The 27769-nt window shown below is 43.7% G+C and overlaps 1 protein-coding gene across 2 annotated transcripts; it reads right to left on the bottom strand.

Moving 5' to 3' along the window:
- CCDC66 (coiled-coil domain containing 66) lies at window positions 1-27342 on the bottom strand. Of its 2 annotated transcripts, none has more exons than XM_077278497.1 (19): window positions 27162-27342; window positions 22631-22695; window positions 22522-22547; window positions 22047-22449; window positions 19867-19966; window positions 17827-17918; window positions 15914-16041; window positions 14872-15030; window positions 14070-14201; window positions 13113-13330; window positions 12143-12227; window positions 10562-10723; window positions 9014-9158; window positions 8093-8236; window positions 5303-5811; window positions 2860-2900; window positions 2338-2603; window positions 856-983; window positions 1-637 (listed from the first exon to the last, which is right to left on the bottom strand). In XM_077278497.1, the coding sequence occupies exons 1-19, from the start codon at window positions 27170-27172 to the stop codon at window positions 584-586; spliced, it is 2868 nt and encodes a 955-aa protein (XP_077134612.1). In that variant the 5' UTR covers window positions 27173-27342; the 3' UTR covers window positions 1-583. The 2 variants fall into 2 exon arrangements, with proteins under 2 accessions (XP_077134612.1, XP_077134613.1); XM_077278498.1 differs by having other exon boundaries at window positions 402-637; window positions 19867-19963; window positions 27162-27313.
- Between the last annotated feature and the right edge of the window lie 427 nt (window positions 27343-27769).

The raw sequence follows: 27769 nt of genomic DNA, 5'->3' as shown, positions 1-27769 counted from the left end.
AAAAAAAAAAAAAAAGTAGAAAAAAAAATAGATGTTTGATATCGTCGTATTCGGACTGATGTTGACAATCATGTTTCCTAGTCGTTTTACCACACACTGAATGCTGTAAAAACGAACCTTCCTTGCAAATGGCAGAATTGCATTTTTTTTTTCTCCACAATCTCATCACCCTTGGAATTTTTTTTTTGTTTTCAGTACATTGCATGGTAAAAAGAATTGTAACATTCAAAACTACGACTTCCAAACAACAAGCCGTCATACGGCTATGTCGCCATAAAAAGAAAAAAAAAATAAACATGGCACTGGGTAGAAAAAAAAAGTGCAAAAATATGAACAATATCCTGATCCTTAAACAGGTTAATAACACCAATGTTGGCTGTGGAAAAAAAAGTTAAAAAATTAGTACAAAAATAATTTTTATTAAAAACAAATCTACAAAATTGACAAACACTCCTATGAGAAGTCTGATAAATACACAGCAGCAAACACAGTTCACATTGATCATGTTACAGTGCATCTAGTAAACATAATAATAGTCACACAGAGTCCTATGATACAGCACACAGAAGCCTGGTCCGTCGGCTTAAACATCGGGCATCAACCCTGTCTCCAACTCCCTTTGTTTCTGAAGCAAGCCCTAAAGAGAGAGAACAAAAAGTTATAACCACAGAACGCACACTGCATACGCTAATAATTACCGCACTACCCGTACATGTCTTTCCCATTTTTTTTTTTCCTGCTCACTGATTTTAGCATTAACTTATGGGTCAGTCTTATTGAAAAACTATGAAATGCACAATGCCCTGACTCTACAACAACTAGCGTAGATTATTCCAGAATGGAGACCATACGAACCTTCCGTAATTCTGATAACCCCCTCAGTATGGCTTGCTGTCGGTCCTTATTTCTGACGACATTAGGATTCAGCAAAGGGTCTTTTGCATGATCAGAGATGAATATTTGTTGAGATTCCTGGTCATTGCCTAAAGAGAAGTGTATTTTGTTGAGAACTGGTAATATCATTTTTTGCCCATAATTGTGGGCCCACTAATTGCAGAAGTCAGGAGATGAAAATCTGATGGGCAGCAGGGGAAAAAAGGGTGACTTCCTGAAATGTGGATTTCTCCTTCGCCTCATTGGGGGACGCTGTGTCCCCCAATGACTGGCTCGGAGAAAAGGATTTTACGGTGAGTACACAAAAATCCCTCTTTTTATTCCTCTTAGTTCATGTTACTGCCCCAACAGATGTGGGTTTCCAAGGCTGTGGACCATAACAAACCCTAGTGGAGTAGGATCCTCCAGCCATGCGGCTGATGTACATTAGATATCGCACCTCCATAGAGCAGATGAATTACATGGCTCCTATAAAATTCTATAGAGGATAACACTGCTGCCAAAGTACTGTATAAAAATAAAATGCCCTTACCTTACTGCCTCCAAGTTCCAACATGAGACACCCAGCTTAGAAAAGATTGATGTACCCAGAGTTTACATGCATTGGCTCATGTGCCCTTTCTGGCAAGATCTCAGCAACTGGCATACTTTGCTGAACTCAGTGACTGACTGGCTGCAGCGGTGATGTGCAGTGGTGTAACAAGGGAACATTTAGGACACTGTTTAGTATAAAGAACCTTGACGACAGGTTCCTTTTAATAGCTTATGTAATACACCACCATTTTGGTTAGCAGTGTATTGTGCATGTTTATACATGTATTACGTTTCACAGGAAATGGCACGCGCGGGGCCGTTGCCCATCAGAATCCCTAACGAGGTGACAGATATAGCCCTGACCCTCTGTCTAGACTAGTTGGCCTGTTAAACAGCTGGCATCAGAGCTCGTTCACCAGACACTTCAGCAGGGTGCCAGCTGTATGTTACAGCCAGCGCCCACTGACGACATTCAAGAGAATGCCAAGAGTGTGCAAAACAGTCATCAAAGCAAAAGGTGGCTACTTTGAAGAACCTAGAATATAAGACATAATTTCAGTTGTTTCACACTTTTTTGTTAAGTATATAATTCCACATGTGTTAATTCATAGTTTTGATGCCTTCAGTGTGAATGTTCAATTTTCATAGTCATTAAAATACAGAAAAATCTTAAAATGAGAAGGTGTGTCCAAACTTTTGGTCTGTACTGTATATGGGTTGTCACTAGGACAATATTCAAAGCATTGTAGAGGAATTATGATTTTTAGCATTGGGGGGTGGGCATATCATGCACACATCAAAATAATGTAATAAGTACATGAATAGGCGTACCCACACAGACACTTTAGTCAAAATAGACGCACACACAAATGGTTTGTAACTGGTGATCAGATTGCATTTGTTTCTTACCTGGTGGATTGTGCTGAGGTTCATGTGTTGAAGGTCTGGACATTGGGGCGTCAGGATCTAAATAGTAAATCTCTCTTGTCCGAACATACGGAACAAATTGTGAAGATGGAGGTCGGTCAGATTCCAATTTCTCCAGGTCTGGAGTGACATGTCGCTGGATGGACACGGTGTTTCCATTGTGAACTAAAGGAATGGGTGTAACGGTGGATCTCTTCTGAGCGTGGTGTAATCTGTTCTTCACCGCAGGGACGGGTGGAGAGTCTGGTCTGTGACAAAATGCTATGATCACAATAAAGTAACTTCACCATCAAGGTAACAATCTAAAATCAGATCTGAGGATGAAAGGTCTACCTACCTCACTCTACCAATGACACATTACTAACCTATGCACACTTATACTTTCCAAACTTCACTGCACACTACATAGATATTCTTACATGGATATTAAAGGGTCACGGAGAACTTCACGTGTTTTAGAAGTAAAGTAAACTTGATGCAACAACAAGCAACACATCTGCTTACCGCTTGAAACTTGATTCAACTGTTTGGACTCGGTCTTCTTGCTAAAAATAAGACATAAAAAATAGTTCAAGTTGCCGACCACAAAAAAAAAAAAGGCAACAAAAAACAAACAAACTGGCTCATCTCAGGAATTGCAGATTACATGCCCTATGCTGCACAGTTTAAAGGCAACCTGTCTGATGATTCAAGCTGCAGACAGCATGAATAGGACTATCCTCTCCAAAACACTGTGGCAAAAATATATTGGCAGCTTTTCATAGCGCTGCTAGAGTTCATCAACAAGTCGTCTGATATGGATGAGGCTTGTTATTTAGAGGTAGTGGCAAGGAAAGAAGCCAGCAGGGGGCGATACAGGACTAGTCTCGTCTTCAACTATGGTCAGCACCTTCTCATATTTTTCCTATGAAATGCCAAAGCATGTCAGAGAAAATATACCCGACTGTAATCGTGAAGCCAAGCTCCATTTCATGCTGCCTGTGGTTTGGCCAACAGGAATCGGCTGACATGTTCCCTTCAAAGTGTTATTAGCATCTTATAAAGTAACGTCTCTATATAACGTTCTGGAGAATGAACACCTCAAAGTGCGGTCTTAGCTTTCCTGTTCCACAACGTTTCACTCTCCATTCCTAACTCAATCAGGAGCTTCTGTCTAAAGCCCTAAACAATAGAATTCAGATGTGTCCCAGCAAGGGAGCAAAAGAAATCAATTGGCAAACAGATACAAAAGCATGCAGCTTCAACTCTTCTTGCACGCAGCTTCCAACTCTTCTTGCACGCAGCTTCCAACTCTTCTTGCACGCAGCTTCCAACTCTTCTTGCACGCAGCTTCCAACTCTTCTTGCACGCAGCTTCCAACTCTTCTTGCACGCAGCTTCCAACTCTTCTTGCACGCAGCTTCCAACTCTTCTTGCACGCAGCTTCCAACTCTTCTTGCACGCAGCTTCCAACTCTTCTTGCACGCAGCTTCCAACTCTTCTTGCACGCAGCTTCCAACTCTTCTTGCACGCAGCTTCCAACTCTTCTTGCACGCAGCTTCCAACTCTTCTTGCACGCAGCTTCCAACTCTTCTTGCACGCAGCTTCCAACTCTTCTTGCACGCAGCTTCCAACTCTTCTTGCACGCAGCTTCCAACTCTTCTTGCACGCAGCTTCCAACTCTTCTTGCACGCAGCTTCCAACTCTTCTTGCACGCAGCTTCCAACTCTTCTTGCACGCAGCTTCCAACTCTTCTTGCACGCAGCTTCCAACTCTTCTTGCACGCAGCTTCCAACTCTTCTTGCACGCAGCTTTCAATTCTTCTTGCACGCAGCTTCCAACTCTTCTTGCACGCAGCTTCCAACTCTTCTTGCACGCAGCTTCCAACTCTTCTTGCACGCAGCTTCCAACTCTTCTTGCACGCAGCTTCCAACTCTTCTTGCACGCAGCTTCCAACTCTTCTTGCACGCAGCTTCCAACTCTTCTTGCACGCAGCTTCCAACTCTTCTTGCACGCAGCTTTCAATTCTTAAACTCCTGATAACCTTTTTTCAGGAGTGTCAGTTTTCTAAGCCAGACAGAATGGTGTAGTCTACTACTTACCTGAAGTCTATGGCTTAATTAGGGACATGTCTGAATCCAGCTTTTCAGGTCTTCACAAAGTTAGTAATGATGGCTGAAACGTGGTGTGAAACTAAGCTAATGAGCAGCAGCACATTCTTTCTGAAGATCGGTGAAAGTACAAGACTGTTTCCCCTTAACAATTTCAAAGCCTACATTTGTGCTATTCCTAGGCCACAACCACAAACTAATCTGTTGGGTAAGGCTTCTTTCACACTTCCGTCGGTACGGGGCCATCACGAAGCGTCGGCGTGACGTACCGACGGAAGTGTTTGCTTTCACATTTCCGTCTGCGTTGCCGAGCAGGAAAGATCGTGAGAGCGATATTTCCTTCTGGGCATGCGCAGTGTGAAACACTGGATGCGACGTACGGAAAAACGTTCCCTTGAACGTTTTTCCGTGACGACTGTCTGCCAAAACCCGAAGCTTGCAACGTATGGCCATACGTCGCAATGTGTCGCTAATGTAAGTCTGGAGAAAAAAAACGCATCCTGCGGGCAACTTTGCAGGATGCGTTTTTTTCTCCAAAACGACGCATTGCGACGTTGGCCAAACGACGGAAGTGTGAAAGAAGCCTTAGTCTTGTTACAGGAATATGTATGGATGCAAATACTAATTGTTACATCCGAATTCACCTAGATCGTATTGTAGGTGGGCTTTAAATCTATTGAATGTTCTTATGACAAAAGAAGGCCAGGGCAAAGAAGGCATTGTCCTGAAGACATAGAAGTACTTATGTAAAGTATTTTTGGCCCATAGCATCCTTGACTGGCAACTCAGGAATATAACTTTTAGAAGCCTTTTCATCAATCCAATTTTTACATTTGTGCCAAACCATCACATTACTACCTTTCTGGCCTCTTGCCCAGTTTTCACGTCTTCACGATGTGGAGAGATCTTGGCTTCTTCTCTGGGAATTGGAGACTTTTCTGGAGATTTCCCTTTTCTCAAATGCAAGTTATTAGAAGAATTCTTCTCCACTAAATGCATCAACTCCATCTGTCTCCGCACTTTGCTCTCCTCCCTCTGCTTCTGAAGCCCCCTGGGGTACCGCTCCGAAGCTGGGATGTATTTTTTCGGAGGTTTGTTTTTATTCCAGTCTGGTTTACGTCCGTGCTCCTTTCCCTGCTTTTCTGTTCTCGCGAACTGATCGTAAACATCATTGTAAGCGTTGGAGTTTTCCTTGCTGGAGTCATTTCTGTCTCTCTGGACGTGCGACTTATTTGTCTGTACGTCGGCTTTGCGCTGTTGGTCCTTAAACTCTATGGGAATATCGGGAGAGGCGTTGTGCTGATGCCTCCAGGTCATCTCTTTGTAGTGGGATACAGGATACGGCTTCATTACGAAATTCAAGTCATCTATAAAAAAGGTACAAATAAGAGAAATTAGGGACTGGACCACAAATCTTAGAGAAGTTAAAGGAATATTTCTCCAGCACAAAAATCTGTAAACAGAATATGGACCCTTACTGGGTGTTCCTCATCTAAAATATTTATGCAGATAAGTGGGGGGTCCCACATGTACGACCACCAGCTAACAGTATCTACTATAGCTACATCCTGAATGGAGAGGTGGTTACAATTAAGTCCGTACATAACAAGTCTCCGAGTTACAAGAAAGCTGTTACACCATGTATGCAAAACAGGAAAACAAACAGCAGTGCGCATGAAGCATACACCAGCAAGAGAAGGTAAAACATACCAGCAGGTGTAAAGGATGCAATATAGGCATATGATGGGTGATTAGAGTCCTATGAATTAACCCCTTCCTAAAGTGAGCAGTTTTTGCTCTTGCGCTTTAGTCCCCTCCTCCACATGCTTCCAAGAGCCAGGCCGCCTTCCTATTTCTGTCCACACAACTGTATGAGGAATTGTTTTTCTTTTGTGAAAGTTGTAGTTTTGAATGACGCAATTCATTTTACCAAAGAAGTTACATGGAACGGAAATTTTTTTTCCAGTTGAGTGGAAATGGTAAAAAAAAGTTCCATAATTCCATCTTTTTGGGGGGAATTCGCTTTTATGGTATTCCTTGTGCGGTAAAATTGAACTGACAAATTCTAATTTGAAATTTCTCAGATTTTGTATATTAGTCTATGCCTGATGAAAAGACCTGAGTAGTCTCAAAAGCTTGCAATTTGTTACCTGTTTAATGGCTAACTGAAAAGATGGTATCAACCACTGAGGACTCTCAAATGTTAATATTTTTCTATCATCTGGCTAACAAGGTACCAATATATATATTTTTCCTGTCAAATTAAAAAAAAAATTTTTTTAAATTGGCTTGTCGCCTTTTTCTGAGACCCGTAACGTACATAAGACATTTTAATTGCTTTACATAAGGATGTTCTCCTATAAAGCCCAGCCACAGGCATTTGAGGGGTTGTCCACTACACCGACAGCCTCTTCTTAATCAGCATGTTTGCCCCCAGTAAAATAAGAACACTTAGACTAACCTCCGATGCCGGCGCTATTCCAGCGGTGTTGCTACTCGCCCTTCCGGGGATCACGTCACATTGTTACGTCACGCAATCCCTGGGCCCAATCAGTTGGCTTCACTCGCTCCACCTTCGGATGAATCAAACATCACGAGGAAGTGAGAGCCGCAGGCGGCCGGCCACTCACTTCCTCTTGAAGTCTGATATGTCCACAAAGGCTGAGAGAGTGAAGCCAACTGATTGGGCCCAGACATATTTACCTGCACTTATATCATACTCAGCATCCCTATATGTCCCTTATCTTGTAACTATTAAGGCGACAGTGATAGAGAGAGGCATTTAAAATGGTTAAACAGCAGCGATGGGAGCCAGCTCTGGTTGCTGCAGTTACAGGCAGATGCCAACTGTAACACAGCTGGCATTTGCCTGAAAGGGAGCAAACTCACCTCCTGAGCTGCTGCCATACATGCAGACCCTATCATGGGACGTTCTTGCATTGGGAAGGGGTTCGTTTGGGGTATGAATGTAATTCACAGATGAAGTGCAATAAGAACCTTATATTAATAGCTGTAGCCAATTCCTTTCTAAAACCGGTTTTCATTCTTTTATCTTTCCAGGGGGATTGCAGACCAGTAAAGGGAATATATCATCAGAAAATCACAGACGGGAGCATATTTTGGTGCATCTATTAACGGGATCCTGTCACGTGAAAAAAAAAAAACGCTATTTAACCTGCAGATATGGGGTTTTGAGCCTGCCTGGCACCAACACTTTATTCCTCCTGGCAGCACTCAGGTTTCAGTCACAAGGGTGCTGCACCCCGGCACTGACTGACATCCGGATCAGCATTAGAGCTGGCTGTCAGTGCCGGGGGGGCGGTTACAGCCGGAGCTCTCTATACACAGAGCAGTGACTGAATCCGTGCCGGCGCCGCCCCATGACAAATCTGAGCGCCGTCAGGAGGACTAAAGATCATTTCCTCCTGGTAGGGAGCTCTATGTGACAGTGCCAGGCAGATTCAGAATGCTATTTGCAGATTAACCCCATATGTTCACGTTAAGTGTTTTTTTTCATGCGATAGGTTCCCTTTAAGAATGAATGGACCACAATAAGCCACAATGCGACAAGTTTTACCAGGTCTACCAAAAAACCACAAAGTTATTTTCCTCCAAATGTAACCATATAGAGAATCTAACAATGGTTACCTGTCTGAACGGCCGTGTCCCTCCTCGGTGAGGTAACGGTTAAAGTGCTCGGTTTCATAACACTGCTGGTAATATTCTGATCGTCTGATCTCACGTCGGTGGTGCGGCTTGCAGCGCTGCTGATCTCCGGATACAGCGGGTCACCTAAAGAAGCATCAGATAAAATATCTTACAGGGACTGTCCATTACTATGTTATGCTATAAGTCGGCTCAGAGTGGACGTAAAATAAAATAAAATAAAAAATCATAAAAAAAACATACTCGGAGCAAAGAACATCAATAGGCGGAAAAACAAAACAAAACTGGCGACAGGTTCCCTTTAAAATGGCTGCTCTGCGTGAACATGGCCAGATTGTTAGTTTTATAAATGTCAAGTCCAAATCAGTTGCAAGCTCTTATGTGTGGTCCTGTTAAAATTAAAACGCCAACTAGACTGGTGGTGACGAGCAACAACATTAATATTCAGAGTGAAGCAGACGGAGCTGCAAAACCAGACACTACGAAATATACAGGGCTGCAACACGGACCCTGCAATCATCTCATCAGTGGGTCTGCACAGGGAACCTACAGTAATGTCAAAGTCCTGGAAATCTCCAAGTTTCCAATGCAGGAGCTGCTTCTGTCCCCATATAGACGAGGAAGCGGCACTTCCACATCCTCAATTTCATCCTTTTGAAAGTATATTTATAGTCGTTTAGGAGTCAATTACTTTTTTCAGATTTGTAATGAGCATTCCGTACTGAATATTACAGCCAATTAGAAAATGAGGTCGGCTTCTCATCACAAAATAACTGTCCCCATGGGCTGGATCTCCTCAAGGAGAATAAAGACTTTTTCTGAGGCAGTTTTCCCATTGTAAATTATATTCAACCACAACATATAAACTAAGATTACATTCATTGCCAGGTCTGGAGTGTTTACCAGTTGTATTCTTCTGTAGGTTAGATATATCGTGTCCCTTCTGCAGTAGGTGGCGCATCCGCTGCTCCTGCTTTAGCCGCTGTGCTTCTTCTTGTGCCTTCTGCATTCTTTGATACAATTCTTTCGTCTTCTGGTCAAGAACCTCCTATTAGTAAAAAGGGAAAGCGAGTAAATAATGCAGGGATGGCGGATGCGGACAGGACATACACGGGTATTGTGAGCATTCTCATCTGCCTCTCTTGTGGCCACACACCGTTGTGTGATCTTGTATGCCGCATGCAACTGGCATATACAGGAGAAAGAGGACAGTGCATGTGCACTGACATGCAGGAGATCACCATGCGCGCTCATCCCTCTCCTGTGTGCAGCTGGTATATACAGGAAAAAATGACTGCGCATCTGTACTCACATGCAGGAGGTGAGTGTGCGCCCTCATCCCTCTCCTGTGTGCAGAATGTGGCTGGCGTACTCAGAAGAAAGATGACCGCGCATCTGTACTCACATGCAGGAGGTGAGTGTGCGCCCTCATCCCTCTCCTGTGTGCAGAATGTGGCTGGCGTACTCAGAAGAAAGATGACCGCGCATCTGTACTCACATGCAGGAGGTGAGTGTGCGCTCTCATCCCTCTCCTGTGTGCAGAATGTGGCTGGCGTACTCAGAAGAAAGATGACCGCGCATCTGTACTCACATGCAGGAGGTGAGCGTGCGTTCTCATCCCTCTCCTGCGTTCAGCAGCCGCTCGCTGCACACAACATCACACATCAGCGTGCAATCACTATACACAGGAGAGGAAGATGAGAGTGTGCATAAATCGACATTGTGTGAGTTGTCATCGCCTCTCCAGTCAACATTATCCGCTGCTGCTTTGTAATCTTGTGTGAAGCGAATAGCTGCTATACAAAGGAAAGGGGGATGACAACTAGGCTCCAGTGTCTTCAGCAGGCCAATCATGCCATGAGGGAATGGTGGGAGTATTGTAATTTATGTATTTATATTAAAACTATTTTGTATAATCTTTAGTATATGTATGATTTTTATTGGGGTTAAGTCCAGTGTATGAAGGTCTTAGGCCTCTTTCACACTTCAGTCTTTTGGCGTCAGTTTGAATCTGCCGTTTCCATAAAATAGCGGATCCGCCATTTTTTTTTTGCGGATCCGCTATTTTCCCATAGACTTGCATCAGCGACGGATTGTGACGGATGGTCGTCCGTTCCATCCGCCATGTGACGGATCCGTCTAAATTTGGCGGACGTCATCTAGACATAGACGGACATTATAACAATTTTTGTCTGGATCCGTCGCCCCAATCCGCTTTTTCAATTGCGCATGCTCCAAAAAGTAGATACTTTTCCCAGAGAACCCCCAAGTAACTGATCCGTCAAAAAACGGATCCGTTAGAACCGTTTTCTCAACAATTGTGACGGATCCGTCGATCCGTCACTATGGCGGAGCAGACTGACGCCAAACAACTGAAGTGTGAAAGAAGCCTTAATAGTTCAGTTTTGGGGGTGACAGACATCCTTTAAACACGCATGAACAGTCTCATACTTCTTTTTGCTTCTGTTTAAATGAGTCTTCCTCGTACTGTTGTCGCATTTCTTCCCGTTCTCTCGCCAGTCGCCTCTCCTCCTCTTGTTCTTCCATTAGCCTTTGTTCATCTTCCAGTTGCTTTTTCCTGCGCTTTTCTTCGACTTGAGCCGCTATGGCTTTCTGGCAAGTTCAAGAAGAAAGGTAGGTTAAGAAATTCTGAGGAAATCGCGTTGCAGCCTGTAGTCTCACTTTTCGGAATGTATAGTGTGCTTTCAGTTGTGAGTCAGCCGGCTGCGTAACTCAGGTGAGGATCACAACGGAATGTTCCTGACCTGAGCGTGAAAGCTGCATAGTAATACATGCTACAAATTTCACTGAGGAGTGCCAAGTCAGAAAGGAGAGTACTACAAATAGAAAAAAATCTGACCAACACCTCCAACCAGAATAATACAAGTGAGAATAGGTGCAAGCCTTCATCACTATTCAATATGACCAAGAAAATACAGCTGCTCGCTGGATTACTGCTGTAGAAAATATGTTAAAAAATTAAGTACTTAAAATTGGCCAATTCATGATAGCCCATCAACCAGCGACAAGGAGTACCCCTTTGTTAGGTACCCAAACTTAAAATGGTAGGTTTTCAGCCCAGGAGAAGCATATAAGGTTAGGGTCCCAACAAAGGGGTACATCTTGTCGCTGGCTGTTGGGCTCTAATGAATTGGCCAATTTATGAACCAAGTACTTCATTTTTTAACACGTTTTCTATAGTAGTAATCCAGTTCCAATTTCATATATACAAAGTTTGCATATTAGAGCATTTCAGAGTGGAGCTGTAAATGCGGTCACATTACTGTAGGGAAAGCCGACGGCCAGTCCGAGAATTGCATTGTGATCCTCATCCAATTTATACAACTGTGTCACTCTCCCTTTACAAACATTTTTACGATTGTTAGATTGGATTTTACAAATTTTGCCAAGTGTTTTTTTTTTTTTTCCCAGTCACCTGCCAAATTTAGGTCTTCACATCCCATAAATTGATGGCGTATCACTAAGATATGCCAGCACTTGATGATCGTAGGGGTCTGACCACAATCTATTCTGAGATTAAAGGGGCCATAACGTTGCATTCGCCTCACAGCCTGGTTGTTGTAGGTAAATATAAAAACACACACAATGAAAAAACACACTCACAGCATTGTGGCCCCATTATTATACTGATCAATTAAGGTTTGTCTCAGAGGTCAGACTCCCGTGGCATGTCCACATCAACAGGTTTAAAAATCATAACAAGAACTAGAGTCATCAGATCATTGCAGTCAAAAAAGTGCATATTAGAGCTGAGCAAAAAGATCCGTAGGACACGTTACTAGTCAGTATATGTCAGGCCAGAGTTCTGGGAACCTCTTTCTGCCTGCTGGGATCCCAGACACGTCTTCCGACTAGTAGGCCTAGCACATCATCGTGTGTGTCCTGCCCCAAAGATGACGTCACGCCGGGGCTACTAATCAAAAGAGGAGCCAGAGATGCTGGCAAGTAGAAAGAGCTTCGCAGGGCTCTGGTATGGTAGCTACGGATTCCGCTCAGCTCTGCTGCACATACCTGATGTTCCAGTTGCTTCACTCTCTTACGATCCCTTTCTTCAATCTGCACAGGATCTAATAAAGAGGTCATGGTACGCAGGAACCTAAAACCAAGTAATCATAATCATGAAAGTAGAAGGACTCAACACAACTTTTAGATTTAGCTAAGAAAACAAAAAACTCTGACAAGAGAGACAAAAGTTCCTCTCATGAAAGTGTTCGTGACGACCGTTTGTAATGACCATGGCGAGCCAACGATCCTATTGCCAGCAGCAGCCCACACTTATCTGGACTCTTAGTCTCACTGTTCCGAATATTATGTTTGCTACGATGTGCACACAGAATTTTTAAACTCTGTTACATCCACCAACTTTTCCGTGAGGAAGACGCTTCAGGACATGTTGGTGTGTTTTTGTGGTCGTTTCCGGAGCACTTGCTTCGTCATTTTTTTTTTTTTTTTACAGAAGGTGGTTTTTTAAACGTTTTTTGTATCTATTTTTTTTTCTCCATTCAACAATGAAGAAACTGATGTCTGTTTTTGAAGCGAAAAACGCTAAGAAAATGCTCAGAAGGACACACAAGTATCTGTTGAGCCTTTTCATTTCTGAGTGGAAGATAGCCGAAGAATGGTCACAACACTTCTTTTAGCGCCTTTAGAAACCTGATGCGATTAAAAGACGTTCAAAAGGCTTATAAAAAAAACAAAACAAACAAACAAACTAATGTGCAGAGCAAGCATTTTTTACACCATCTCCTTCATCCCCAGACGATTTTCTTTTTTTTTTCTCCCTTCCCTTCAGGGAAGAGCCATAACTTTATTTTCCTGTCGATATAGCGGTATGAAGGCTTTTTTTTTTTTTAGGAACAAGTTGTATATTTGAATGACACCATTCATTTGATCATGTGATGCACTGGATACATTATTGCTGAATGCTCCCATGAAACACACACATTTTAAATCATCTCAGCCCAATAATCGGTGTGCCTACCCAGCTTTCTGGCTTTGAAAATCCTTCTCCTCAGTCGATTTCACAGTTTCTAACTGTTCCGGTTGGTGATGATTTGCAGAAAGAGATACTGTACCTCCCAGCGGCTCGGATGATGGCTGAGGATTCTCAAGCTGCAGAAATGGTACCGTATTCTGAGCGACAGGACTCGGCTTCTTAAAAGAATCAAAATGCATTGCCCAGTGATCGTGCTGAACACTCTGCAGAAGAGAAAGAAGTGACATTCACAATACAATCAAGTATAAAAAGGACAAAATATTAGTTTCCATGGTGTGAGAGGCTGTATTGTGCCACTTCTAGCAAGTGTAGCACAGATGATAGCGGTGAGTGAACGTGCTGGGATAAGGCGTTATCTGCGCAAGCTCATGAGCTTGACCAAGTGTCTTCGGCGTGCTCTAATAATATGCTCGAATCCTCATGGTTGCATGTCTTGCGCCCGTTAGACAGCCCCGGCATGTGTTGAGGCTGTTGACAGCCACAAGACATGCAACCGCGGGGACTCGAACATAGTATTCGAGCACGCCGAAGACACTCGGTTAGCACCTGAGCATGCTCCGATAACACCTTATCCCAGCAAGTTGCAAGGCCTTGAGGAAGTACACTGCTTGCGTTCGAAACACGTCGCCATGTTTCCTGCTCCCTGCAATACGTCTTGAAACTTTTGGAATTTTAATTGCTTCTAATAAGGAATTTTCATATCTTTACGGATTGTTGCCAGAAGCTGGAATTTCTCCTATTTGCTCTTTGTACTTCACGTTTCGGTCAGAACGTTAATCCGTGCATACTGGATTACAGAACACAGGATTTGGTTACCTGGTTAAATCTCTTTCTTGAACAAGGTAATATCAAGCTGAGGAAGACTGTATTAACTGTATTAATTTTAAAAATCATATTTTGCTCATCACGTAATTCAATTGGATCCATTTACACGTTACAAACCTCTTGAAGCTTTTGCTTTTCTTCCATTTTTCGCACGGCAGCTTCCTCCCTTTGCTTGTTCAGTTCCTCCAACCATTTCTTCTGCTGCTGACGTTTGACAGCACTAAAAGGATGGTCCAGTGGAGCCGCTTCCTAAAATATGAAAAATAATATCCTGTAATTAATAAAAATTACCTTGTTAAGACTTGAGAGGTTTAATATGAAACATATACTTTAATGGAACTGTCTGCTTTAGAAAACCAGTTTTCAAGTAACCGATTAGGGTATTTTGAATTAACAGTGGGGAGACCCCTCATCCCAAATCCAACCTCAAGCAGGTGTGGCTAAGAGTAGCTACAAGGAGGGTCTTTCTCTGGATGACCACCCAGATTTCCGATGGCAGGCATCATGCAAATTCTTAATTTTCACTACAGTGCTACCAGTAATGTATCTGTTGGATATGATGCCACTTACTAATGGGTAGGATGTATAATGCCTGTGATCCCCAATGAATACATGAAAGTACCATTTTTTCCCGATTTTTTTCCCCTATACATTTGTCACATTCTTTTAAAAATCGCTGAATAGGATTAAGTTACAAAACTCTGCACGGCGCGTGGTTGAAGGATGCTCTGTGCAAGAAAATTACAAAAGGGCTTCCCATCAATCTCACGTCTAGTGGAGGTCCATGCAGTCAGACCTACTGATCAACAAGAGATGGCTCATACACAAAAAAAAAAAAAACTGGATAACTTCTAACAAATGACTTAAAGACCAAACACTTGGTGTATGCCATAAAAGTATTAAAAAGGCATTGTCGTACCCCTAAAACAAATGCACTTCGGATTGCGGCAGGAAGCTCAGGGGAGCTAAAACTTGAAGCCCGTCCTAATGGTGAGGACTCGCTGGTTTCTGTCCCGGTGGACGTCTTCAGCATGAGATCTTCTTGGTCCGGGGTGCTGTAATCATTGAGAGGTGTATTCTAGGAAAAAAAAGCACTAGTTACTGCAAGGTCACATAATAGGAAGTATAATAGGTTCCCAAGCAAATAAAAAGGATAGATTTATACAGAAAACGCTCATTTCACGATTATCTTGTTTAAACAGGTTACTAATCACCCGGCAAAAAAAACAAAATGCTCGTTCGTTGGGTAATTTTATTTGTTGTGCAATGATCACTGTTCTTGGCGGTGCATCAGTGTGTGTAAATAGGACTCACACTGCCAAGAGGAGCCAGGTCAGCCTACGTGCAATCCACCACAGATCTAATTATTTTAATTTTGCCGGCCTGTGTATCTGCCTACTGGAGGCCAACAGATGTAGTAGACTGTGTCTGGGTGTCTTGTCTCCAGTAGGCATACATACCCGAAAACGACACACGACAGAGCACGTTCACTGTCGGGGCATACGCTCAAATCCCAGGAGGGGAGGTTCAGACTTAAGCCCCGACGGGACCAACAAACAGGTGCGAAAACGCAGTGTTAACGCATCCTAAACATTTACCGATCAGTGGTCATGTCCTGCCGTGGTTTGGTATAGGACCACCGTGGTTTGGTATATTTGGCCACGTAAGCACTACATAATATGTTGGCACACTGATGCCACTTGTCCGGCTGTGCCTGTTGCACCATTCATAAGACTATTGCACCCAAACGCCTTGCCGGTCAAGTGCCACGTATGCTGGCGATTGGCTGTAGCGGTTAGGTTAATGATATATGGCATGTGATTGCTGCAGGACATAGGCAGAGCCCATCAGGAAGCACTTGTCTAGGTAACACTCTTCTAAACCGTTAAGCCCAACTATAATAAAAATCTCCACTTTACAGCCTGTGAAAAAAGAAATAAAGGAAATGTCTGCATTATTACTTTTAACAGATCAGATGAGACTGTCCTCTGGGAAACAGAAGAGTCTCTGTCATAAGTTTCCCGATGTCGGACATTTATTCCATCCTTATCGGCCTCCTTCAGCTTCTTCTTTAAAGCCACTTGTTCATCTATAAGTACAGAAAATATCGTAAACTAAAACGGAAGAATAATTGCTTTCTAAGTTATATGAACGGAGCGACAGTGCTCTGCTCAATGTCAAGCAGCAGCCGCAAAAGCAAACAAGATTTTAGGGTGTATAAAGAGATAAAATCCCACAATCCCAACGTATTATTACCCCTTTATAAATCACTGGTGAGGCCACATCTAGAATATGGGATTCAGTTTTGTGCTCCACATTTAAAAAAGAACGGAAATTAGAGTCAGTTCAAAGGCGGGAAACTAGATTATTACACGGGATGGAGGCCTCTCATATGATGAGAGGTTGGAAAAGTTGGGCTTGTTTAGATTAGAAAAAAAACACAACTCAGAGGAGATCTCATGTACATGTATTAATATGTGTGGTCAATACAAAAGGAGGGCACATGACTTCTGCTTTCAAAGGACCTTACTAAGGACCAGGGGGCACTCATAAGTGGAGGAAAGGAGATTCCGACAGCTATATAGGAAAGGGTTCTTTACAGTTCGAGCAGTCAGAATGTGGAATGCCGACCACAAGAGGTATTTATGGCTGACACTATAAGAGCTTTTATAGAAGGACTGGATGATTTCCTCAATACACAACATTGTGGGCTATAGTTAAGGCTAGGTTCACATTGGGTTAGGGCAATCCGTTAAGCCGTCCCCGCTAGCGCAGATCTGCGCTAGCGAGGACCGGACCTAGCGAGGACCGGACTCGGACGCACTTCGGACGCTGCAAGCAGCGTCCGAGGTCCGTCACAAAAGAACGGCACATCGCTAGCGCGTGCCGAAAATGGCATGCGCTAGCGATGCGCTACAGACACAAATCACATTGCTGTCAATGGGTGCGCTAGCGGACCCGTTGCACAGCGTTAATTGCGACATTTTTGCCGTGCAACGCAGCAGTCCGTTAGCGTTAACCCATTAACGCAATGTGAACCTAGCCTAATTTATTGGTGGATTTTTTTATTTTTTTTTACAAATTTGGGATTTTTTTTTTCTCTCACTATTCTATGAACTTGTAATGATCTGGAGATTCATAACAGCAGGTCAGTTTTAGCATTTGGTGAACATGGTAAAAAAAATAAATAAATAAAAAAATCGAAAAAACAATTGAGGAATTGCACTTTTTTTTGCAATTTCACCACACTTGGATTTTTTTTCCCATTTTTCGAGTACACGACATAGTAAAACCAATGGTGTTGTTCAAAAGTACAACTCGTCCGGCAAAAATCAAGCCCTCATATGGCCATATTGCAAAAAAAAAAAAGTTATGGCTCTGGGAAGAAGTGGAGTAAAAAACAAAAAGGGCTGCGGCGTGAAGGGGGGGTTAATATTCAGGCAGTCTGTGAATTCTAAACTATATAGCTGAATTGTGCGAATGCAAGGACTACAGAGTGAAGGACACGGCAGATCGGATCGTCACACCACCGAATTCCCGGAGGAATACGATTATGTAATTGATATCTCAGGTTGTGTAGATTTAATAATTGAGCCTCGGGTGACGCGAGAGGAGGGTTAAGAGATCCCAAGGCCTCACCGGTAATTACAGAATGCTAAATTCCCAGCAGTAAGGTTACAAAGCTCCCTCCTCGATGATCTACGATATATTTCTCTAAATGATTTCTCTGGGGAGGGAACACATGAGATGATATGCATTGCCTGTCTGTAGAGGAGACCAGTCGGCAGATAATTTATGCTAGCAGCTAGTATTGCCATTTACACAGCTCAACACAGACGGTACAGCAATCAGCGGCGTTGGACGGGACACGTACCCAGCTCTCTCCTCCACTGGGCTTTCCTGGCTTCCTGCACGCTCTTGTCTCTCTCCCGCTCCCCCAGGGTGTTGAACAAGCTCACCGTTTGCCTGAATTGATTGGAAGAAAAGATTGTGTGTCACAACCAGTATAAGGCCATGTGCACACGTTCAGGATTGTTAGCGTTTTTTTCGCGTTTTTTCGCTATAAAAACGTGATAAAAACGCGAAAAAAAACGCTTACATAAGCCTCCTATTATTTACAGGGTATTCCGCATTTTTTGTGCAAATGTTGCGATTTTTTCCGTGAAAAAATCGCATAGCGGAAAAAAAAGCAACATGTTCATTAAAAATGCGGAATTGCAGGGATTCCGCACACCTAGGGGTCCATTGATCTGCTTACTTCCCGCACGGGGCTGTGCACACCATGCGGGAAGTAAGCAGATTATATGCGGTTGGTACCCAGGGTGGAGGAGAGGAGACTCTCCTCCACGCACTGGGCACCATATAAGTGGTCAAAAAATAAGAAATAAAATAATAAACAGTCCTATACTCACCCTCGATGTATTCCCGCCTCCTCGCACGCTGCCGTTCGGTTCCTGTAGCTGGTGTGCGCTGAAGGACCTCGCCGAATGACTTTACTGTCCTGTGATTGGTCGTGAGCGGTCATGTGACCGCTCACGTGACCGTGACGTCACGGGAGGTCCTGTGCGCACAGACCAGCTAGAAGAGGAGCCGGACGGCCGCTGAGGAGATGTCTGGGTGAGTATAAGCATTTTTTTTATTATTTTTAAACATTCTATCTTTTACTATAGATGCTGCATAAGCTGCATCTATAGTAAAAAGTTGGTCACACTTGTCAAACGCTATGTTTGACAAGTGTGACCAACCTGTCAGTCAGTTTTCCAAGCGATGCTACAGATCGCTTGGAAAACTTTAGCATTCTGCAAGCTAATTACGCTTGCAGAATGCTAAAAAAACGCGAAAAAAACGGAAAAAAAACGCAAAAAAAAAATGCGGATTTCTTGCAGAAAATTTCCGGTTTTCTTCAGGAATTTTCTGCAAGAAATCCGCAACGTGTGCACATACCCTAATAGGCTGTTAGCACGAATAAGGGCAAGTTCACACTAAGCGTTTTTTTTTTTCTGCAGCAAAACCTGAACTCTTAGAAAGAAACTGCAGAAAAAAAAAGCATGTTTTCCTTGGTTTTTCTATCGCTTTTCGTGGCCATTTTGGCATACTAGATTTGTCTCTTGTGCATGTTGATAAAGTTAGTGTTGAAAAAAAAAAAAAGTCCTGTTCCATAGAATCAGGTTTTGGCACAAAAAACGAAGCAAAGCCTGATACCTGCTTTTTTGGTGCATTTTTTCAACACCCATTCAAGTCAACAGGTGAAAAACACTAAAAGAAGTGACATGCTTTATGTCGAAAAAACATGCACTTTCTTATATAATATATATTTCAGGTTCTCACTGGTATTCAATGTCTCCGTTTGTGGCGTTTTGTTGGGTTAAAAAGATAGTTGAGCAGTAAGTTTGGCAGTGCTCTGGTCCAGCGCCCAGTCTGGTCCTCCATGACAGTCCTCAGTATCCTCAGAGTCTCTGGCATTTATTAGGCTTAATCATTAGGAGACTTGATGTTCTTGCAAGGTCTAGCAAATGCCAGAGGCGCCCAAGATAAAAAAAAAAAAAAAGTGAAGATCACCCAGGAGGACCGGAGTGGACAATGGACGAGAGCAGCGCAAATATTTTCGCTCAACCCTAGTTAACAGATTGAAAAATGTCTCTTAATCATGTCAGGTGAGCAGTTTGCTTAGTAGGACCTGGAGCACCCCTTTATAGATGGCCGTAGATGTCAAAATTCCTCCCAGCACGGACATTTCTGTCCTCGGATGATATTGAACGCTGTCATTTTATGCTTAATACAAAATAGTTTTTCTTAGCCCGAGCAGGACGAGTGTTCTTCACAGCAAAATGCATTTACCATTAGCAATAATCGTTACTTCCATAATCAATGTGTGAAAATGCCGGATAAATGTGATTAGAAACATGACACGTACGTATCACGGGTCTGGTCACTGGTAGGAAGAAGATTTTTGTCTGCCTCCTCCTCCTCAGGGTTTTCTGTAAGGTCTTCTACTATTTCTGGTTTCTCCTCTTCTAAAATAAAAGTCATATTTACATTAGTTACAGAGTTCAGATATTTAAAGGGGTTGTCCAGCAGTAAAATATTATATATAACCACCCCTTTAAGATGAAAACAGCTATTGGTGAAATAATGCTTTGGCTGATCGCCTTCTCAGCCGTATCTCCCACATACAGGAGCTATTGCTCGGCCGAGCACGCTGCCGGATGACATGTCCGAGAGAACAATCGGCAGTCCAAAAATCTGACATGCCTGATGGTCATCATCCCAGCTGGTCAGTCGGCCACGGCCCCATACACATTAGGCCATCAATCAAATTCCTTAATATTGGTGGATTCGCCCGACATTAGCCTAATGTGTATTCAGGCAATGAGCACCCGCAGTTTTAGGAAGAGTCTGCAAGGGAATAAGACAACCATAACGGCTTGAAACTATTCATTCCTATTGTGGAACAATTTTGCTGTCCGTATGTTCAGTCTTTTGAGGGTCTCTTCTACTTCAGGTTTTGAAAAACACGTGGCTGGTAGTGATGGGCGAACGTGCGTGGATAAGGTGTTATCTGAGCATGCTCGGGTGCTAACAATGTCTTCAGTGTGCTCGATTAATATGTTCAAGCCCCCCGCGGCTGCTCGACAATCCCTCCATGTGTTGCAGCTTTCTAAAACAGGTAATCTCTGCATGTGTCGCGGCTGTCAATCAGCAGAGAGACATGCAGCCACGGGACTAGAATATATTTTTCGAGCACGTCGAAGACACTCGGTTAGCACCCGAGCATGCTCAGATAACACCTGATCTGAACACGTTCGCTCATCACTAGTGGTTGGAGAAAAGAAAGCGCATGTTACTTCTGTGAAGTGTTTACTGATTGGATAGTGCCTTGTTTGGAGTGTTTTCAAACCAATCAAAAGGTTGCAAAAAGACACTAAAAAGGAAAACTTGGGAAAACAAAGAAAAAAAAACCCCACACACCGTATGCACATACAAAATGTACAGTATAGACTATTAAAAGCATCACGGGTAATATTTGTAAATGCCTACTGAGTCCACCTAAGAGACTAAAACATACAATCGAATCGCAGTACCTGGACTGGCCGGCGGCTCTGCTGATGAGCGTGACAGTATGTATTTCTATGCAGCTGTCACGCTCAGGTCAGAAGAGCCACCGGCCAGTCCGAGTACTGCAGTGCCATCGTCGTCTGTGTTATACGGCCGTCTGACTGCGCCCTAAAGGTGTGACACCGCGAAACATATCAGAAGGTTAATGTTAAAAAAGTTTAGCACTGGCACTTCCTAAATACATGAGGCACGAGCTGCACAAACATCATAGCAAACAACTGTTTTCATGGCTTTTAATAAGCGAGCGGAGGGGTGGTAATTATTTGCCTTTGGGCAATGGGTTAATATTCGTAGATCACATCACCTCTCCTTGGATTCGGGTGTTGAATTATTTGTCCAATTTATTAAGTGGCGCACATTTCTTTAAAAATTAAGCAAATCTCTTCCAGCCCTTGTGCCAGAAAGTCAACTCTAGATTTGTGCTTTAATTTATTCCAATTTCTGACGAAAATCATAGTAAATCTGTTAGAACCACAGTGGCCACGTCAATTTCAGCTACGCTGTACCCACTTTTCAGATCCTTAGGATCTGATTGGCCGGGGTCCGACACTCCTGCCGATCAGCGGTTATCGGCAGCCGCCGACCAGAACTACTCACTTGCGGCACTGCTCGTCTTCTGATAGTGGCCGAGGCTTGGTACTGCACATCCTCCTCCTATTCAAATCAACAGGCGGCGGATGTGTAGTACCCCGCGGTGGCCACTAGCAGAAGATGGAGCACTGCCGGACAGCGGCCGCCAACACAGATGACAGCTGATTGCTGGGGGAGTCGGGTCAACAGTGATAAGCTATCCTAAGGATAGGCCATAAATGTAAAAGTAGCGGACAACCTCTAATAGTTTCTATAAGGAACACTTACACATTTTCATGGAATTCAACATCAGGAAGCCCCAGATTTATATTTTGCAAACACTATGTAAATCCCCAGGGTAGTGACGGTGAGGCAGAATTACACATTACTATATAGACAATTGGCTACCTGTCTGGTCGCTGGTCACAGGTTTGCTGCCCTGATTAATGGTCATCAGGATTTGCTGGAATTGCTCCTGGGTGAGACACACCAGACTCTCCCGCAGCTCCTCAGCAGAGATTGGCGGCTTCTGCTGTAGTCTCGGCTTTGGCACATTGGATATCTTTTTGGGCACGGGCTTCCCTCTGCCGGCGTCCAGCCTTGTTTGTTGCACATTTTGGTCATGATGTTTGTTTTCAAGGTCCTTGAGTACATTGGCAGGAGATTTGCCCGGCGGCGCTCCTCCCACGGCAGATCTGGCTTTCAGCACCGGCTGCTCGGCTTTGGCACTGTTGTTCTGTACCACATGCAGCACTTGAGCCGGACTCTTTCCTTTCAGCCCCGTTTTGTGTGTCCTTCCCTTGGTACCCACCTGGCAAAGAAAGCGAGTCATTCATACAAGAAAGAAGGGAGTATTAGATATTTCTGATTCATTGCACAGTACCTGTTTTGTTGTTTTCTCTTGCACCCCTAGTAAAAAAAAAAAACACAAAATTAAAAAAAGAAATCTGAATAACCAGGAGAAGCATTATGTCTTGTGATAAACATCTTACCATAGGGAGCCAAGATAAGCTTGGGTTTGCCATTCAAAATCTGAGTTTCAAGCATCAGTCCATCCCTGCAAAATAATGCACATTAGTCCACAGAAATAAATGACTTCTAGGCTACGTTGCCACGATAACTGTTTGGTGCGTTTTTTTTTTGTCGGGAATATTTTTGCGAAGTCAAAAAAATGCAGATTCTTACAGATCCAGCAAAGTGGATGGGATTTATAGAGATCTCCTGCCTTCCATGCTGTTATTTTTTCCCATAGACTTCCATTAGGTGTGGAAAATCTGTAGGAAAACGTGTTTATAGTACATTTCCATGGCAGAAATGCATCAAAACCCATGTAATCTGCGCATAAGTACAGCAATAAAGTCAAATGCCAGGAACGTAAAAAACAAAGTCGCTTTATTTACAACATCTCACTTCAAAACCGCAAGAAACCTCATTTAAATAATAGGGGCAAAAATTTTGAAGCGTCAAAAACTCACAAAAAAAGCTCATGGTGGGAACGTAGCCTTAAGGACTATTGAAGAAACTTCATATATAGCATAATAATAAATAAAAGGAACATGAAGAATGAATAAATCTGGAAACAAATATGCAGCAGCCACTAATCAAATTTGTTTCCTGATGAAGAAGAGTCAGTACTCTGAAACGTGTTGAATAAAACCACATTTTATTTAATATTCCCGGATCTTCAGTTATTCAGCTGCGCAATAAAAGTCCACGTTTTTATCCCCAATTTCTATTTATAATTTTCTATTATATCTCCTATAAGCTTAATTTATAGCTCCATCTGGTGAGTGCAATTTGATTGTATTAAACCAATTGTATTTTGGATAAGACCCTATTTGCGCTATTTTCTCCAGCAGCACCTACTTGAACGACAGATTACTGACGTGGCCAATAGATTGGGTCCTGCGAATTCATTTGGATCAACTTTAATCCATTGTACACAGCATTTTACTGATCCATATACACATCAGTGTTACAAATGGATCCGTGTGTCCGATCCATGAGACTCAAAGCTGGTCCTATTCTCATCCTTTTTGCAGATCAGACTCGGCCATTAAAGTCTCTGGCAATCCGTATAAAACGAATGGAACACAGAAGACGGACTTTGTATGTCAGAGATTCATCTGTGCTTCATCCATTTTTAAAGGGAATCTGTCAGTAGGGTCAACCCTTCTAAGCTGTTTATAAGAGCACTAGATGGTGCCCCGATTCTAACGTATCGGGTATTCTAGAATCTGTATGTAGTTTATTTATGAAGTTTTCAGAATAATGCAATTTACACACAGGATTCGGCTGGCCGGCCGCGACCAATTAGTCAAGCGTGGTTCAAATTGCCACGTAGTATATTGCCCAGCCACATAATATATAGCACAGAGATGTATGTAGCACAGGCCACGCGGTATGTAGCACAGGCCACGCGGTATGTAGCACAGGCCACGCGGTATGTAGCACAGGCCACGCGGTATGTAGCACAGGCCACGCGGTATATTGCACAGCCACGCGGTATATTGCACAGCCACGCGGTATATTGCACAGCCACGCGGTATATTGCACAGCCACGCGGTATATTGCACAGCCACGCGGTATATTGCACAGCCACGCGGTATATTGCACAGCCACGCGGTATATTGCACAGCCACGCGGTATATTGCACAGCCACGCGGTATATTGCACAGCCACGCGGTATATTGCACAGCCACGCGGTATATTGCACAGCCACGCGGTATATTGCACAGCCACGCGGTATATTGCACAGCCACGCGGTATATTGCACAGCCACGCGGTATATTGCACAGCCACGCGGTATATTGCACAGCCACGCGGTATATTGCACAGCCACGCGGTATATTGCACAGCCACGCGGTATATTGCACAGCCACGCGGTATATTGCACAGCCACGCGGTATATTGCACAGCCACGCGGTATATTGCACAGCCACGCGGTATATTGCACAGCCACGCGGTATATTGCACAGCCACGCGGTATATTGCACAGCCACGCGGTATATTGCACAGCCACGCGGTATATTGCACAGCCACGCGGTATATTGCACAGCCACGCGGTATATTGCACAGCCACGCGGTATATTGCACAGCCACGCGGTATATTGCACAGCCACGCGGTATATTGCACAGCCACGCGGTATATTGTACAGCCACGCGGTATATTGCACAGCCACGCGGTATATTGCACAGCCACGCGGTATATTGCACAGCCACGCGGTATATTGCACAGCCACGTAGTATATTGCACAGCCATGTACTATATAGCAGAGATGTAGTATATAACACAGCCCATGAAGTATATAACACAGGCCACGTAGTATATAGCACAGCGATGTAGCATATTGCCCAGCCACGTAATATATAGCACAGCAACGTAATATATTACACAGCCACGTAATATATAGCAGAGACGTAGTATATAACACAGCCCAAGCAGTATATAACACAGGCCACGTAGTATATAGCACAGCGATGCAGTATATAGCAGACACATAGTATATAGCACAGCCACGTAGTATATAGCACAAAGACGTAGTATATAACACTGCCCATGCAGTATATAACACAGGCCATGTAGTATAGAGCACAGCAATGTAGTATATTGCCCAGCCACGTAATATATACCACAGCCACGTAGTATATATCACAGAGATGTAGTATATACCACAACCCATGCAGTATCTAACACAGCACACGTAGTATATAGCAATGTGGGCACCATATCCCTGTGTAAAAAAAGAATTAAAATAAAAAATAGTTATATACTCACCCTCTGTCGGCCCCCCGGATCCAGCCGAAGCGTTTACCGATGCTCCTCGTGACGTTCCGGTCCCAAGAGTGCATTGCGGTCTCGCGAGATGATGACGGAATGGTCTCGCGAGATCGCAATGCATGGACCGGTCACCGGAGCGTCGCGAGAAGCGGGAAAGGCCTCGGCTGGATGCGTGGGGCCAACGGAGGGTGAGTATATAATGATTTTTTATTATTTTTTTTATTATGTTTAACATTAGATCTTTTTACTATTGATACTGCATAGGCAGCATCAATAGTAAAAAGTTGGTCACATAGGGTTAATAGCTGCGTTAACGGAGTGCGTTACACCGCGGCATAATGCGGTCCGTTAACGCTGCCATTAACCCTTTGTGAGCACTGACTGTGGGGAGTAAGGAGTGGCCATTTTGCCGCTGGACTGTGGCCGTCGCTGATTGGTCGTGACCGTTTTGCCGCGACCAATCAGCGACTTGGGATTTCCGTGACAGAGAGAAAGACAGACAGACGGAAGTGACCCTTAGACAATTATATAGTAGATGTACGGTAGGTCATAGGAAGCTGAATAAAATGATACCTTGATATCTGCGATCCAATGCTCGGATAAAATGTTATCTGAGCACGCTCGAGTGCTAATTGACTGTCTTCGGCATGCTCCAAAAATATGTTCGAGTCCCCACAGCTGCAGGTCTCGTGGTTGTTTGACAGCCGCACACATGCAGAGACTGCCTGTTAGTTAGGCATGAGCATGTGTTGTGGATATCAAACAACCGTGAGACCTGCAGCCACGGGGACTCAAACATATTACTTGAGCACAGCAAAGACACTCAGTTAGCACCGGAGCATGCTCAGATAACACCTTATCCCAGCACGTTCGCTCCTCACTACTGCCAATCAGTGTTGTGGGCAGGTTATACACAGCTCAGCATTCATTGTTGAATGGACTCACATTATCCACAAGGAAAACTCCAGCAGGAGTGCAAAACAAGCGATTGAAAAATAAAAAAAAATACTAAAAAAAATCCATATTGCGCATCTTTATACACACCGCAGAGCAAGAAATGACCTGAACTTAAAGCGATCCTGTTGCCTCGAGAAAATGCTTTTTACCTGCAGATACAGGGTTAATCCACAAGCAAACAGAGTGTAAAGGCTCAGTCCCACTTGCGATTAATTAGGATTAAAAATCTGATCGTATTCGTACAAATTTAATCCTGGGCTTCTGTTATAAATGGCTGTTATTTTCCTGCACCGAAAAAATCATAGCATGCCAAATGCGGATCGCACGCACCCATGTAAGTCTATGGGTGCGTGAGAAACACGTGCGATTCCTGCCGACGCCGGCAGCAGAGGAGACGGAGCAATTACTTTGCTCAAAATTTGCATGTGTGAATTTTCCAACAATTTATCAAACACTTCGATGCATAAAACACAAAAAAATTCCAAATAATGAATTGAGGCCACAGCGTCTCGTCCCTGCATGGAGCCCTAATAATAGTCTCAAGGTGGTGCAGTGCCCATCACTATGGCAACTAGACAGGAGAACAGACATTGAATATAAATATCGTCTCACGTCAAGTACAATATTTATCACCAGTGCAAATGTATATTCCCGCCGTATCTGCTCCGTTCCCGGCCGTATCTGCTCCGTTACCGGCCGTATCTGCTCCGTTCTCGGTCTCTATGGCCGCACTAATAATAATGGAGCAGCAGTGGCTGCCCCAGGCCGGTACACCGCGCACTCACCCCAGGTTCATGGCCCCCAGCTCCCCGGCTTCAGCACCGTCCTGTCAGGCTCCTCTCCGCTCTCAGCCCCCGGGCATCCTGAGCTCAGCACTTCCCGGACTCCCAGTGTGTACGTTGGTTGCTGGCACCGCTCAAAAACACTGCCAACCATTGGATCGTAGAGTGACCAATCAACGCTCGCGTTACTTACCGGGTGACGGTTGGAAAAAGCATTGTGATGACGAGTCTGATTGGCTGCCTGCCAGTGTCTGTTGATTTTAGCGGCGCCATCTTCCATAAGGGCGGGTTGTTCCGTCATGCTATAAGAGGTGATGGACTAGGGATTTTGGCGAGAATAAAACGGCGAATTGAATTCACGCGAGGGTAATAGCGCCACACACAGGCAGAGAAATTTATGCTTTTGATACGTTTATCAAAACAGTATTCGTTGCTCATAGCAGCCAATCACAGTACAGCTTACAGTTTACCAAAGCTGTTTGAAAATGAAAAATGAGCTCTGGCGGTAAAGAACAACAAAGAATAAATGAGGCATTAAAGATACATATTTTTTATACGTTTTAAAAAATATATATTTTTGTAGTAGCATGTGGTCTTAGTTTTTTTGTAAA

The sequence above is a fragment of the Ranitomeya variabilis genome, chromosome 8, assembly GCF_051348905.1.
Source record: "Ranitomeya variabilis isolate aRanVar5 chromosome 8, aRanVar5.hap1, whole genome shotgun sequence".
Classification (NCBI taxonomy): Eukaryota; Metazoa; Chordata; class Amphibia; order Anura; family Dendrobatidae; genus Ranitomeya; species Ranitomeya variabilis.
The sequence above is the reverse complement of the archived record's forward strand: the minus strand, read 5'-3'. Positions and strand labels throughout refer to the sequence as shown.